We start from the raw sequence: 16,825 nt of genomic DNA, 5'->3' as shown, positions 1-16,825 counted from the left end.
TTTTTATAAATTGACGATTGTGCATAACCTTCTTTCCCCCAACGCTACGTCTAAACCCATATCGTTGGCCTGGTTGCTGTTCAATTAATCAATGCGATATTTTAAATGAACACACTGCAACAACGGTCAAAAAGCTATCCACGTCACGCTGAAGGGCACATCATGATGCTGGAGTGTAAATCATTATGCTGTTAAACCGGTGAAGAATAAGATTAATTGCAACAATTGAAACTCCATGTGATTCTCGTAAAAATGTCGACAGCACAAGGTCTTTTACCAGCTGTCTATGATTTTACATTTTTCTGTTACCTGTACTTTTGGGCAACTGTAGTTGAGGAAGTTGATCTTGCATAGCATTATCTTCAGAATAAAAACTTAACTCTTGGCAAAGTGGTGCTCAGCTAGAAGCATTTAGACTTTTCTGCAGGAGAGGTGCAGTAACTTAGTGGAGCATGCAACTGAAAAGGCATTTTTAAAACAGACCAATATAGAATTCCGTTTAAGAGATAATTAAGGTTCCAGAAATGAATTGCAGGAAAGCAACTAAGATAATGGGCTCACTTTGCAATAAGAAAATAATAGGGCTATGCTGGAGTGAGTTGATTGTTACATTTTGAACTCCAGACCAGGTCAACCAGCGATTAAGGAAGCAGCAAATTTATTTGAAGCTGTTCAAACTAAGAATCTTCTATCAGCAACCGAAAAAGAATTGCTGGTTTTAGTTCCAAAATTGACAACTTTCAATGACGAATTATCCAAAATTTTAAAAGAAATACTAAGACTGAGAAGACACACACAAACAGGGTCGGCGAGAGTACGTGTCACGTGGGGCGATACCATTACAAACATTAAGTTTTTTGCTCATGATAAAAAAAAAAGTCCTTGTTTTATTTGTGCTGTTTTAGCTGACTTTGCCGACTTACTGTTCTACTTTAGCCAATTTACTATTTAAATTTGCCAACTAAATTGTCTAAAGAAACTACATTTGCCCGCTGACTTAAAGGGTCAAGTTTGCTGACTAAATGAACAAAAAATTCATTGAAAGATGGGGGGGGGGGCACACCTCTTTTGCCTCGGTTTTACTCACGAAGTCAAAAAATATTAATACCCATTAAAGACAGTATTTGATGTTTTGAAGTTGATGGCTTAATGGTAATTCCTTGAGTCTCTCCCAATAGTTCTTAACTTAAAGTTTCAAAGTTATATTGTTTAATGTGTTTTTTTCTTATGCACTTATTAACTTACTGTCTTATTTTATAAACATTTTATAAACGATTATCTATGGTTTATCGTCAGGGCCGTCCCGAAGAGATCTTAAAGGAGAAAGGGGGAGGGGGAGGGTTACATATCTGTTTTTTTCGACTAAGGCCTGTAAAAAATTTTATGCCAAGACAAAAGAAAAAAAAGGGTTCTCGTTGGCTGATATTTGCCGATTGCCAACAATAGATCCACTTTTGCCAACTCCAGTGTCCAATTCGCAGACTAATAGATTTTCTAGGGGGACAAGATCCCCTACCCCTTCCTCGGGACGCCTCTGTCTATAGTGTAATATAGTAGTGAAATTCTAGAGGGGTGACACAAATAATTTATTGCACTAGGTGTCACTAACCCATAGTTAGGTAATCCTACAATTAAGTGGCCTAAAATAATGTTATTTTTTGTTTTTGAAAGAACGGAGAAGAGTCAAAAAAAAACGGAGAAGAGTAAAAATGTATATATATATATATATATATATATATATATATATATATATATATATATATATATATATATATATATATATATATATATATATATATATATATATATATATATATATATATTAGGGTGGTGGTAAAAACAACTTATTTTAAAAATGTCAGCTGACAACCCTTAAATGTGTTTTATATAATAAAATAATACTGGATTTAAATAATTTTTAAATAAATAATGTTTTTACGGGTGCCACAAGGCCCTTATACATCAAACAGGTTCCTAATATTATAAAAAAAAAGTTTTTTAAAAGTATATCATGTTGGGGCTCAAATGAAGCAAAATTATTTAAAAATTTAAAAAATAATAATTTTTTTTTTTTATATTTTATTTTTTTTTTTTTTAAAAAAATTTTTGGGGTTGTCAGCTGACATTTTTAAAATAAGTTGTTTTTACCACCACCCTAATATATATATATATATATATATATATATATATATATATATATATATATATATATATATATATATATATATATATATATATATATATATATATATATATATATATATATATATATATATATATATATATATATATATATATATATATATATATATATATATATATATATATATATATGTATATATACAATTCAACTTTAGGGAAGTATTATTATCCTGGGGGAGTGTTTATATCCTAGGAAATAGACTAGGATATATAAAATCCTAGGAAATAATTACTCCCGTGAGTAATTATTTCCTAGGATATTATACATCCTAGGAAATAATTACTCACGAAATATGTACTCCGGGAGTATATATTATATACTCCCGGAGTACATATTTCCTAGGAAATATGTACTCCGGGAGTATTTCCCGGAGTACATATTTCCTAGGAAATATGTACTCCGGGAAATACTCCGAGAGTATGCAAAAAGAGATGCAAAGACTTTGTTTGAAACTATGAATATTGAACTCGAAAATTTCAACCTCTGGTTCATAGCAAATAAATTATCCCTAAATTGTAAAAAAACTAGCTTTACTCTATTTCATAAAAAAAAACAATCAATTAATCTTCCGTTAAAGCTGCCTAAACTGTTTATTAATAAAAATCAAATTAAACGTGACAAATGCACAAAATTTTTGGGAGTACTTTTTGATGAAAATTTGTCATGGAGAAACCATATTGGTCTTCTTGAAACAAAGGTGTCCTTTGTAATAGGTGTTTTGTATAAGTCAAGACCTTTTCTTGATAGTAAATCACGTAATATGCTTTACTTTAGTCTTGTACATAGTCAGCTTTTGTACGGAAATATGGAATGGGCCAGCACCCATAAAACCAAATTGCTAAAATTGCAAAGTCTGCAAAACCATGCATGCAAAGCAATTAATTATTTAAATAAGTTAGTAAACCCAGCCCCAGTGAAGAAAAGCATGATGGTTCTAGATATTGAGAAACTTAACACATTAAAGATATTAATTTTTATGTATAAATATAAAAACAATCTTCTACCAAGCGTTTTTTCAGATAACTTTCTTATATCATTTTCTGAAAAATATAATCTGCGTTCAAATACCAGGAACGACTATCCACTAGGAAAAATTAAATCACAGCAGTCAAGTTTTCTAATTACAAACCGAGGTCCATCAAAATGGAATCGTTTCCAAAATAAAAATATTAAAGACCTAAAAAGCATTTCATTGTTTAAACAATAAACTAAAATGCATCTCTATAATTCCTGACATATATATTATAGTTTACAGTATTTGTTTTCAGATTTTTTTGTATTTTTTCTTTTTATTTATTTTTTATTTTTTTTCTTCTTATGTGTTTTAATTTTATTAAATTTTTTATTTTTCTTTAAAAATTAAAGTGTTTTTTTATTTTTATTTCAATAGTGACTAAAGGGGCTCTATGAAAAGGTTGTGATGATAAACGCATCATCCCTACCTTCTTTGCGTCCCTAACTGATTATAACAGTATATATATATATATATATATATATATATATATATATATATATATATATATATATATATATATATATATATATATATATATATATATATATATATATATATATATATATATATATATATATATATATATATATATATATATATATTATAAATTAAAAAGATTAAAAACGTTTTTTATAAAGATTTTTTATGTTTACGATGTTAATTATTTTATATGAAAAATTGTAATATTGTTTAATCAGCGAAATAAAAGTTAAATAAATAAAAATAAAATAAAAGTATTTATTGACGGGAATAATTTTAGACTGCTAACCGGCAGTAATGCTTGACCTCAAAATTTCATTTGAAATAATTAAAAAAACATCCCAAAACATTGCGATTGCGGTTCTAAAATGTGGAGTAAACTACAGTACAATGAGAACTTAATTAGGCAAAAGAAACAGCCAAAACTATATATATATTTTTAGCCTCTATTATATATCATCGTTTTTCAGGTAATACGTCCTATTTGTAAAACAGTTTTTTAAGAAGTTTATACTGATTAACTTGATAATCAGTATAAACTTCTTTATATTTTATATTTTTACTGATTAACTTGATAATCAGTATATATAATTGACAAGAATCTTGTTTTAAAAACCATTATAAATATTTTTTTTTTGATTTACTCCCAACAAAGCTGCAAGCAACCCCTATTACGTTGGCAGTTGCTAGAAACCAAATAGAAACCAAATATAAAAAGAATAGAGTTAGAATACAAGGAAATGATTGACAGAAGAATTATAAAGTTGTAAGTTGTATCAGTCAGGAAAACATGAAAATGAGAGAGTTCCAGAGAGTTGAAGTACAGGTGAAAAAAAGATTTCAGAGAATGCAGAACAGAATCAGTAAAAGGCTAAGACTTTGCTGAATGACCAGTCAGGCAAGGATGATTTTTTATCGATGGAACTGGAAATGATAGCTTCTTTGAGAAGTGGCCATAATAGTAATTGTAAAAACGAGAAAGAGATGCAACTTCACAATGGTGGGAGAAGGGCTCAATTTTGGCAGATAGAGCAGTTCCAACTATATTTACAATGCCTTTTTAGACCTTGTCTGAAAGAGGAAGAGCATTATTAGAAGAACCAGCCCTAATATGACAACAGTATTCCATACAAAAGCAAACAAGCAATTTAAAGAGGTGGATAAGGGAATCAGGAGTAAGAAAATGACAAGCACAATAAAGAGAAGTAACCTTCGCAGATGCTAACTTAGCAATCAACTGTACATCTGTTTTCCATGAGAGGTAAGTAGTGAACGATAACTTAAGAAGACGAAAAGAAGTGGACTCAGTGAGAGGGTTTCCATTCATCAATATATGAATGTCAACATTTAGGAAAGAATTGTGCAAGAGATATTACTGGATTTTTGTAATATCTTTGAATTGAAGCGCACTGCTAATACTAGTATTTACAGTGTGTCAGCTCATGTAAATTTTACCAAAAGATGCTCATGTATGAGCACTTTAAAATAATACATCAATTTAGGTATTACCTGACTGAAGTGTTTTCTCATATTCACAAAGTTTATGAACTTTGTGCTCATATTGAAAATTGATTCAGAATATTAAAATGTCTTTGATTTTATCAGATTAACTAAAAATATTATATTTCTATGGTTTAATTTAGTACCTCTTTTTTTCACAAAATGTAACTGTTTAGATAATAGCTGTAACTTTCTACAATAAATTGTTGAACAAATAAATTTTGGGTGGTGAAATGAACATTTTAACAACTTCTGATTTTGAAAGACAAACAAGAACAAGCTATGCTAGTTCTTTTCTATTTTTTTAATAAGGCTTTATTTTATTTAGTTTTTGCAATATTTGCAATATATCTTTTGCTGCTTTTTAAACTTCTGTCCCTCCTATTAATGACCAATCAAATCTATATATGTTTTACAGGATTTTGATTAAATTCCGCATCTTTTTTTAAAACTATTTTTTTGATGGAAGACATGTTGTCAAGTTTGCGTTGTTGCTCAGAAAATCTTACTGCTCTTGATGGAATCTATTTGAAAGCTATTTGAAAGCTAATGCAGCATTCAAAAAATCTTACTACCAGCTGACCTCAGAACTGTTAAACTAAGTTTTATACTCATAAAACAATTTATTTATTTTTTTAACTTTGTCTATAAAAGTTGATTTAATGTAAATATGTAATAAGTTTTTATTTTTAAGGTCTTCAAGCGGAATGATCTATTAAAGGATACTTTTAACAAGTTTTTTCAGGATGTTCCTCTAAAAGAAAAAGTAAGTTTAATGTGAAAAACCTCTAGCCAATATATAAAAGCAAGTACACAAACATATTATACTATATTAATGTTATATTAAACAATTAATACAGGGTAGTTAAAATATTGGTAGCAAAAATGCCCAAAATTTTGCAATAATTTTTATATTTTCAGTTGCCTGAATATATTCTTGATTCACAAAATGAAATCTATTCACATGTAAAAGAACAATTTGATGTTGCAGATGATATTTCTAAAAAGCTGGATGAAATGTCTAAACTTCCCAACACTCAACAAGTATTAATAGTTTTTATTTTAAATTCCTAACTTTTTTATTTTTTTTCTTATAATTTTTTATATTAATTTTTATTAATTTACTTTTTTAAAAAATTGTTTTTTTTTAACTTGAACCATTGCTAATCAATAATAGAAATTAGAAATGCTAATTAATGAAGCTTCGAAGAAAAACACGAAGATACAAGAAATCAAGAATATATATGACACTGTTATGAAACTATCAAATGATAAAAATTTGCCTGAAATAGTTGGTAATTGACTTTGTTTAATTGCTTGTTTTGTTCTCACTTTATGACTTTAAATGTCTACTTTATTTATTCCAGATGGAGTTGTTGCACTTGGTGGAAGTCTCATGGAAGTTGTTGATGGCGTTGTTAGAGGACATTGGCAAGACATGTTAGAAGGTGGTCTCAATATAATCCAATCATTATTGGTTTTGGCAGGTCCAATGGGTGCTATTATCTCAACTGCTATGAGTCTAGTTTCTGCCATTTTCGGTCTATTTGGAGGTAGTGTAGGTAGGGTGTTGAATTTATACTTTTATTAGGTATTGTTAACACTATTAATTAGCAGTGTTTTGTTTTATAATTTGTTTTCTGTTATTGTTATAATTTGCGATTTTTTGCCTTCTTTTTTTTTTTTTTTTTTTTTGATATTTGGCATTAAAAATGAATTTAGTAGAATGTAAAAGTAACTTAAATTTTTGTTTACCAAATGTTGTATCAAAAAACCTAGTCAATATTTTTGTATGAAATACATTATTTTTTGAATTATTTGTTAACAGGAAGTAAGAAAGTCAGTGAGAACCAAGAAGGAATGATTAAAAGGGTAATAGATGATGCATTAAAAAGATCACGTGCAAAGGAATTAAAAAGTGATGCTGAAGGATTAAAAAAAGAAATCAATTCTGTAAGAAACTCAATCAATCAATTTCGAGAAGAGAGCAGCATTACCGAAGATCAAGCAATATTACTTTACAATCAGGCTTTTCTTGTAAGTTTTTTTTTTCTAAGTTTTTTTATTCCTATAAGTTTCCTTTTTCTTGTAAGTTTTTTTTTCTTGTAAGTTTTTTTTTTCTTGTAAGTTTTTTTTCTTTTAATTTTTATTTATAGTAATGAAGTTTTATTCTGGAAAAAAAATTGTTATCTTGCAGCAAATTCATTGAGTTAGACAATCATCTCCTTTTTATGGATTTTTAAAATAAATCACATTTTTTTTATTAGAAATTGTGATCAAAAGTGTATGCCAATATCTAGCTAATGTAAATTTCAAATTATGTAAGATAACAAATTATTTTAAGTTTTACAGTTTTACTTTTACCTAAAAATTGTATTTTGCCTAATTTATAAAGTTAAGAAAATAAATAAGATATACTTATATACTTTCTTTTGCCTAATAAATTATAATAATAATATATATATATATATATATATATATATATATATATATATAGAGAGAGAGAGAGAGAGAGAGAGAGAGAGAGAGAGAGAGAGAGAGAGAGAGAGAGAGAGAGAGAGAGAGAGAGAGAGAGAGAGAATGAGGGAAAAAGAGAGAGGGTTGCAAAAAAAAAAAGCCACACTCAATTTTTTGATAATAAAACCAACAAAAAATGTCTTAAACTCATATAATAAAAGTAATTCAGGACATTTTTTATAGAAATGTATATAATATTATTGTACATCACATATAATAAAAAGAAATTAGGATTTCTAAAGTATTTTTCAAGTTTTAGCTGCATTAGTACTTAATTGGCCATCCTTTGTTTCTTGTGACTTCTGCACATCTAGAAGGCATATTATCTACAAGTCTTTTTAATAAGTCATTTGGGAAAACATTCCAACTAGCAAGAAAAATTTGGAACAGTTCATCTGTATTTGTTGCCCTATGATCTTGCAATTTTCTATCCTATATAAAACAAAAATTTTCCGTGCCGTATGTTTGGGATCGTTATCTTGGTGAAAGATTTAGTCCTTATTAGGGAAAAGTTATTCTAAACTTGGTCCAAGTTGATTAACTAAGATTTTGTGATAAAAATGCCCATGATACCCTCCACCCGGTAAAGCTTTCCAACTTTTTGTCCACTGAAACAATCCCAAACATTAATCTTTTTGTCATGTTTAATGTTTGCCTAGCATGTTTAGGGGTTAAACTTTTCCCCAATTAACTTTCAACAATGAGATCAGCCATTATAAAATAACACAAAAGGAAACTCATCGCTCCGAATAACTTGAGCACATTGCTCACATGTCCAATCTTAGTGCTCAATGCACCACTTTAATCTTTTATTACGATTGATTTCATTTACGAAAGATTTTTTATTTGCTTTCCAGCAAAAAACTTACCTGGTGTTTTTATTCGACGAGATATTGTCCATTTTGAGATATTAGTAAGTTTCAAGTCTAGTTTTATCTCAGAACATGTAATTTTACAATCTTTTTTGACAACATTAAGAATATAGAGATCTTCTTTTTTTGAAGTTTTAGACTTTCTCCCAAATCCAACAGATCTTTCAGGTGTTACCAATGTGTTTATATTTCTTTACCAATCTACTAATAGTTGAGTTTTGTTGTTTAAAACATTTTCCAATGCTTCTGTGAGACTTTCCTTGTTCAGCAGCTTCAATAATTCGTCCAATTTTTATATCTGTTAGTTGCTTTCTAATAGACTAAATGTGTTTATATTAATCTATTTTTTTTTTAAATTTATATAAATATTAGTTTATATATATAAAAAATTTGAAATTGAGTTTATTTAACTTGCAATGACTCCCTTTTTAGTAGGTATCTGTTTGTTAAAAATTTTGTCACAATTAAATAAACGATCATAATGAGTACTAAATTAGCTTAACATATTTTATGCCAGTCCTACCCATTGTGCAAATTTCCACTTATTAGCCAGTTGGGTATTGGTTCCTGTTTTTAGTTTTAAAAAATTAAAATTTAAAAATAAATAATATAAAATAAAAAAACATTGTTTTTACTAATTTTCTTCTATTAATTTATAATTTTCCTGAAGGGTTTATCCTCTAGTTAAACAACGAAACTGGAGCATTATAAGTACATTCATCATACGCAGTAATCTTGTTGTAGAGAAAAGAAAAATTGTCTTTCCAATTACCTGCTATGAGTTGGATCTCAACTAGATAAAAACTTTTATAGCTTAGTTCATTATTTTACTGATTATTTCTTTACTAATAGTTATTACTTGAAAAGTTTTTTATTACTTGAAAGATACTTGATGTAAATTTGCATGATCACTTTTTTTGTCCATAGTCCCAGCTACAATATTCAATGGTTTTCCATGAGTAGCAATTGTAAATTTTTCACCTCTAAAAATATTTTCATTTTGCATTTTAGTTTTTAGGGTACTTAAAGCAACACGTTCTGCACTTGCTGATCCTAATGCATATGCTGCATCAACTAATTTTTTTATAGCTTGAACATCCCCACAAAGGTGAATAATTCCTGACTTAACAATACCACAACGTTTTAAAGATTTTACACCATAATTTAATTTCAAAAATGTCTGTATATCTGATGACAAGACTTGCTCGAAATGTCAGATGCCCTTTCATAAGGAAAGTGCAAAAATAGTCTTCTATGCTATTTTTTATCTAATTGGTTAGCAAAGGAATATAAAATCTGTGAATTTTGTAAACTCTGGTCCAAATTTTATAAAAAACACAAATATAAAATGTAGAAAATTTGTTTAATGGTTATATCAGGAGTCAGCAGCACGTGGATTGCGAGTTTCATGCTACTCTGTTATTTAAATTCCGTGGCTGTCCAAATTACATAATATTTTTATTTAAAACTATATTTAAAACATACTAAAACTGTAATACTGTGGCTCTTTTTTTTTTAATTATTTAAGGAAGATTTATTTTAATAATTTAAGGATAAACCTCTCTACTTAAAATAGGTTGCCGACGCCTGGGTTATATAATAGAATATTTGTAAAATAGAAAACTATCCTAATTATTTCAGATAAGTTAAATTTACCCAATAAGTTAAATTTTGAAAACGTTTATTAAAAACCTTTGATATAGCTTTCAAAAGTTGAAATTATATAAATACAAGATTATAATGTTTTTAATTACAAAGCATCATTCTGTTCAATTTAAGACTTGTGTAAGGTGTAAGTTTATGTAAAGAAACTGGCAACTGTTTTTTGTTTTTTGTTAACCTTAAACTGAATAAACTTAGACACCATTCTGGTTCTTTCTAATTTTTAACTTTTTTTTTTTTATTGTTTTGTTTTACTCACTATGCAATAATTGCAGTCCCTGTCAACTAAAATGTGTCAACTAAAAGATTTTTGTAATATATTTTAGTTTAAAAATTCTTTAATAGTACTCATATTATTATTATTTTATTTTTTGTTCTAAAAGCAATTTTTAAATGAATTATTTTTCTACTGTTTTATTTTCTACTATTGTTTACTTAAAAATATTTAAGTAAAAAAGATATAAGTATAAAAATGGTTGGTACGAAATAGATTTACCAAAGTATTTTATGTTTATTGCAGCTAGTATATATTATATTATCTATAATACGATATAAATTTGTCTAAAGTTGAAATTAAATACTGAAGAATTTTTTCAAGATTTCAAAATTTTTAAGCAATATACAATAACAGACATGATGATAGTGTTTTAGATAATAACCCCAAAGGCAAACATTTTAAATTGAATAGTTCTATGCTGTACAACTCTGTACAATGTAAAATGAAAATTTAGTAAAAAAGTAGTTCAATACCTAAACATTATAACTTAACTAAAAATCTGTAACTAAATTTAGTCAACTAACTTTTTTAGTTGGCAAAAATCAGCTTACTTTTAGTTGAACTTAAGTTACTTTTTAGTTTAAGACCAGGTAGTAGTTTACTTGAACTCTGTAGTAGCTCTCAAAGAGTTCTCATTCTATCGATAGCATTAAATAATCAGAGTTTTAACAGTGTTATATTGTTTGTGGGTAGTGAAAGTGCTTTTGGTTATTTTTGGATCTCAATTTTGGCAGCTATTATCCTTTGATTTCAAAAAGTTAGTCACATACTTAGCCTGGACATATTCTTATGTATTAGTTCACCTATTTGTTGTAAAATAAGGTTTAAATCCTTTAATTATTCTATTTTGTGCTTCTGTATTCTGCACTTTGCACTCAATCAGTTTAGGTAAAGGTGATTAAATAAAGTTTTTTAAAGTTTTTGAATTATGAATCTAATTGCAGCCAATCTTGAAACGATTCTCTCTTCAGTGGTAGCTTGGGACTTGAGCTCATTAATAATAACAATATTGTTATTATAATATTGTTAATATTCTTATATTGTTGAATGGCATTTCAGTGGTAGACTTGAATGGCATTTCAGTGGTAGACTTGAATGACATTTCAGTGGTAGACTTGAATGACATTTCAGTGGTAGACTTGAACTCATTAATAATAACAGTTATTACAATATTGTTGATATTATTTTATTGCTGAATGTTATTACTTTCAATTACTTCTTCACTAGTTATCATTTACTACGGACCTTTCATGGAAACCATATATGCACTCATTTCAAGAAAAAACTTATGATTTAATTGATTTGAAAACAGTTGATAATCAGGTTGTTAAGCTGAAAAACCACAATTTTTATTTTCATCAACAACAACATAAATCATATATTGTGGTTATGTTTTAAAAAAAGTATAGTCTTTGCAAAAGACTTTTCATTCAGAAAAGTCTTTTGCAATTTTTTTTCTGAATGTCAGAAAAATATAATCAACATTTTTCTAAAATGTTGCATAAATTTATTTATGATCAGAATTTGAAAAGATCTGAAAGATAAGACCCAGAAATGAATAAAAAGCAGTTATTAAAGTAAAAGATCACATATGAAAAATGGCTCTAAAATTGAAGATTTTGGAATTAAGCTGCTATTATGAACCATGTGACACAATGTTTATCTTGGGAATGCAAAAATGTAAACAAATCTTTTATAAACATAAAAGCAAACAATTAAATAATAAATCAAATTAGGTATATAATTTTGAAAAGCGTATGCATTTACTCACATAAATACAATTAAAATAAAAGTTAAGAAAAATTTAGCAAAGTAAATCTTATCTGAACATCTTCAATAAAATAGAAAAGATGTGAACAAGAGAAGAGATGTGAGAAAAGATGTGAACATATTTAATTACAATTGTATTATTGATTAAATGGGTGCTTTTGCAATGAGTTTATTTGTTTTCTAATTGTTTAAAAATTTTTTTTATATAATCTAACTTAATTCTTAAATGAGTTTTGATTTTTTGATTTTTAATAATTGTTTTTATGTTACCAGTCTAATGTACAATTTTATTTAGAGCAGGCAATAAAAAGGATAAAACACTTCTGTATTTTAAAAACAACACAGCAATTATTATACCTACCAATCATAAATAATATACTGTGTGTTTGTGCTGTAATATTATTAATAACAAATTTATATCAATTAGGATATGTAAGCAAATACTTTTTTCTTTCCAAATATGATTGTAAAATCTTTTAAAAAATGACAAAATGTTTTAAGAAATGCAACTTTTTGTCAACAAAAAAAAGATTAATCTAAAAGCATGTTTTCTAAAAAAGAATTAAATGTTAGGATAAGAAAGAATTAAACAATTGATTTCATATAAATCATGTAACACATGTAAACACCTATTGTTGAAGATTAAAACACAAAGTTGACATGAAGCACATGTAATAAATCCAGTCTCAATCTGTAATAGTTATAATCCTATTTTTTTAAATTTTGACTAGAACAGTGAAACCAAGCATAACATTTTTCACACTGAACACTGCTATATTAGTTACATTAATTAGCACTTATTTCTGACTCTTTAAGTGTTAATTTATCACATTATCCACAGAATGTTATAGGTTCTAATAATAATAATAATAATGCTGGAGAAATGCGTTTTGGAAAGAATATCTAAATTTGTTTTCACCTTATACCAGAGCTCTTGATGAGACTCGACTACTTCAACATATATGTCCTTAAATGTCCAAACATTAAAGTATTACTTGTAATTTGTGATTTAATTTGTGATTTGCCATTTTGGAATTAATTTGAGTGTAATATTTGTATCAACACAAGAGGTTTAAGGCCTTTTAGAACTGGTATTTCTAGAAAGACTGTTATTTTTGGTTTATATATTGTGATGTTTGGATGCAGTTATGTTTTCTTTTCTTATTTGAAACCAGGTATAGTTTTTAGCTTGATCTCTTGTGTTATGGTCTTTTTTTAAATTGTTTTATCTGTGAATACCACTTTCTAAAAATATTTTGATAGAGTTGTCTTATCAGCATTAGGATGGTTAGAAAGTGTTTTAAAAGATAACTTCTCAAGATCAGGAATACTTTCAATATTTTCATTAACTGCTTTAACTTTTGATTTGAATGTTACAGCAGAAGGCTCAAATATGTAAATGCTGTTCAAAAAGTTTCAAATGACTGTTAATTAAATTTAGTTACTTTTAACTCTTTGATCAAATTGTTGCAATTCTGTCATTTATGTTTTTTCTTATCATTAATGTCATTTGCTTCATTATTTTCTATTCTTCATCTTTTATTCTTCTATTCTTCAACCCTGACCCTAACCCTAACCCTGACAACTAGATCATTTATTAAACATGGTTTAATATCTTTTTGAGAGGATTTAATTCAGATACATGCTTGTTCAGTACATGCTGATTTACACCAACATTTGTTGTTAGGATGTTCCATTTTATAAAGTGTGGCAATGATATGGTTGCAAACTTCAGAAGCTCCAACCATGCATGAACACTAGTGATGTACAGATTAATCGGCATCGGCTTAATCGGCCACTTTTTGTACAATCGGAATCAGTATCGGCATCAGCCTTTTTTTATTAATTTACCGATATGCATTACCGATGGCATTTTAATACTTTTATCCTGCATTTTGATAATTATTAAATAATAAGTAATCTAAACTTTATGCATCGCTTAGAATTTTTAGAAAAATTGTTTATTTTGACTTTGTTTACAGGCAAGTTTATTTATTTGGGTCCAAGTATTTGTTTACCAGTACAGATTCCATGAAAAAATTTACGCAATTTAAAGCTCTATGGCTTTATATCTTCAAAACTTTAATAATTAGTTAATTCATCGGTATCGGCATCGGTATCGGTTTTTTCCTATCCATCGGCATCGGTATCGACATTGGCCAAAAAAGTGTTATCGGTACATCACTAATAAACACCAAGCAGAAAGTCATTCTTACTAAAGACAATCCAAAGTTTTTCTTTTTTTTCTTGATTATTGTGAACCACAAACTTCAGAATATTCAAAAATATCTTTTTAAAAACTAAAGTGTATAAAGGGCCTACATAATCACTATCAAATAATGAAAATGCTTTTTAGTCCTTGTACTTGCCAATATATTCAAAAGTAATTTTTTTTAAGATATACTAAAAAATGTTTCCGTATTTAAATTAGGTCACTCAGCTACTAAGTCTTTCCTGTTTTATATAAGTACATCATTTAGGTCAATTAGATCTAAAACTTTTAGTTTATCCGTATATGATTGTTTAAGTTTTTTTTCCTGTTCATTAACTGTCTCAATAACAATTATATTTAATTCAATTCAATTATATTTAATTCAATTGCAGTAAATGCTTTAACAACTTGCTCAACTCTATGTCTAGTTGCACTTAACCCACAAACAGCTAAAATCCTAACGAGCTACTTGACAAGTAAATTCAAAAAATCTTTGTAATTTTTAAGTGGTATGGGAAAAACATGGTGTATTTTCAAATGAACTATTTGAATTTACATAAGTAATAAAAAATAAGATAAGCATTCTCAAAATACTTTATTTACAAGTTTGCCCTCCTGAGAAAAACATACCATGTGATTCATGATTGCCTCCTAATTACGAAAAGGTCTGTTGGTAAGTGGGAAAGCAAGCAGATTATTCATATCAGAGAAATTTTCTGGAAAATAAAAAATAACATGTAGCATCTGTTGAAATCTAGATGCAGAAGAATCTGGGTTAGGGTTTAGGGTAAAAGTTGTGGTGAATATATTTATATAATATAATTTTTTTATTATATGCCTTATTATAGTGTCTTTATTTTTTTCTAAACATCTGTTCAATTTTTTTAATTTTTTTGTTTTTTTATTATTATTCTTCTCCTAATTTTTTCCTTATTTTACTTGGGCTTGACAGGTTAGTCTAGTTCTTTAATGCATATTTATGCATTTTTTTAAAATTATTTATGTTGGAACTAGGGAGCTATGACTATTTTCCATACTAGACTATTATAAACATCTATTGCAATTAGATATAGTTGCAAGAATTTTTCAATTGGTTTGACATCGCCAAGTCACTTTTTCATTGTTAGTAGTATCTTAAATTAGGATCTTATTGTTTTTCTTGACACTGGTTTTCTTGACACTGGTTTTGTTTTCAGATCTGTCAGCTACCATAACTAGTTTTCCACATATATATATATATATATATATACAATATATATATATATATATATATATATATATATATATATATTATATATATATATATATATAAAATATATATATATAATATATATATATATATATATATATATATATATATATATATATATATATATATATATATATATATATATATATATATATATATATATATATATATATATATTGTTTATATTATATTTATTGGGTATAGTTTTTGTGCATGTTTATCAACATTTTTTTCTAAAAATTATTTGTGTTGCTTTAATTTGGTGAGAGTGTGGGTGTTTGGCTTTTCTGTAGTAAGGTCCTATTTATTGAAATAATGACTGATATGATGGAGACTACAGGTGATGATAAAGATAGCTAGGATGAATTCCTGATGAGTGATTCTATTGTGTCCAATTGAATTCAGTTCAATCTATTTGAAAATATTTAGTTTGGATAAAGCTGTAGTCAAAAATGTATATGTAGTCAAAACAAAATATCAGAGATTGTTTAGAGAAATGTTTATAAATAAAAATTTTAAAAATCTTCCAAAAAGAAATAGTAGCTTGCAAAAAGGAGCAGTGGGTTTTGATAACATAGAGCCCACACTCCCTTAAAACGGTTTACGAGAGCGATTTACGGCTCTCACAAAAGTATAATTTTTCTCCTAAGTTTTTTTTTTTTTTTTTTTTTTTTTGTTAATTTTCCTCCCCAAGGCCCAGAAGGCCACTACAGACGAGGAGGCTACTTAATTGTGGTTAAGTACAATTATCATTGCAACTAAAATAAAAAACACTAAGTCATTTTTGTAAAAATAAATTAATTGCATAATAAACTGCAATGCTTTTTAAAAGGCATGGTTGTTGCAACAACAACAAAAAAAAAGATCGCCGATTTAAATACAAATGTCTTTGATTAGATTAGACTATTTGATAAATATAAAACTATTCAACTGATAAAAAATAAAATTTTTACACTCTAATTATTGCATAATAATTTTTATTTTATGTAATTAATTATATTTTATATATTAATTACTTTAATATATTATTAATTTCTCTTGTGGAATTTTTAATTTTTGTAATGATTC

The 16,825-nt window shown here is 27.2% G+C and overlaps 1 protein-coding gene across 2 annotated transcripts in view; it reads left to right on the top strand.

Annotated features, from left to right (window-relative positions):
- Positions 1 to 16,825, top strand: part of LOC100198614 (uncharacterized) — a 43,966-nt gene that overhangs the window by 3,536 nt on the left and 23,605 nt on the right. The window contains exons 1-6 of one of the 2 annotated variants that reach the window (XM_065795328.1): positions 3,959 to 4,168; positions 5,893 to 5,964; positions 6,120 to 6,242; positions 6,376 to 6,493; positions 6,566 to 6,760; positions 7,027 to 7,235. In XM_065795328.1, the coding sequence (XP_065651400.1) occupies positions 6,216 to 6,242; positions 6,376 to 6,493; positions 6,566 to 6,760; positions 7,027 to 7,235 (549 nt within the window). In that variant the 5' untranslated portion in view covers positions 3,959 to 4,168; positions 5,893 to 5,964; positions 6,120 to 6,215. Of the gene's footprint in view, positions 1 to 3,958; positions 4,169 to 5,892; positions 5,965 to 6,119; positions 6,243 to 6,375; positions 6,494 to 6,565; positions 6,761 to 7,026; positions 7,236 to 16,825 lie in introns of those variants that run through there. The other variant, XM_065795327.1, reaches the window with a different exon arrangement.

This window comes from Hydra vulgaris, chromosome 04 (assembly GCF_038396675.1).
Source record: "Hydra vulgaris chromosome 04, alternate assembly HydraT2T_AEP".
NCBI lineage: Eukaryota > Metazoa > Cnidaria > Hydrozoa > Anthoathecata > Hydridae > Hydra > Hydra vulgaris.
This window is presented reverse-complemented; position numbering and strand designations above follow the sequence as displayed.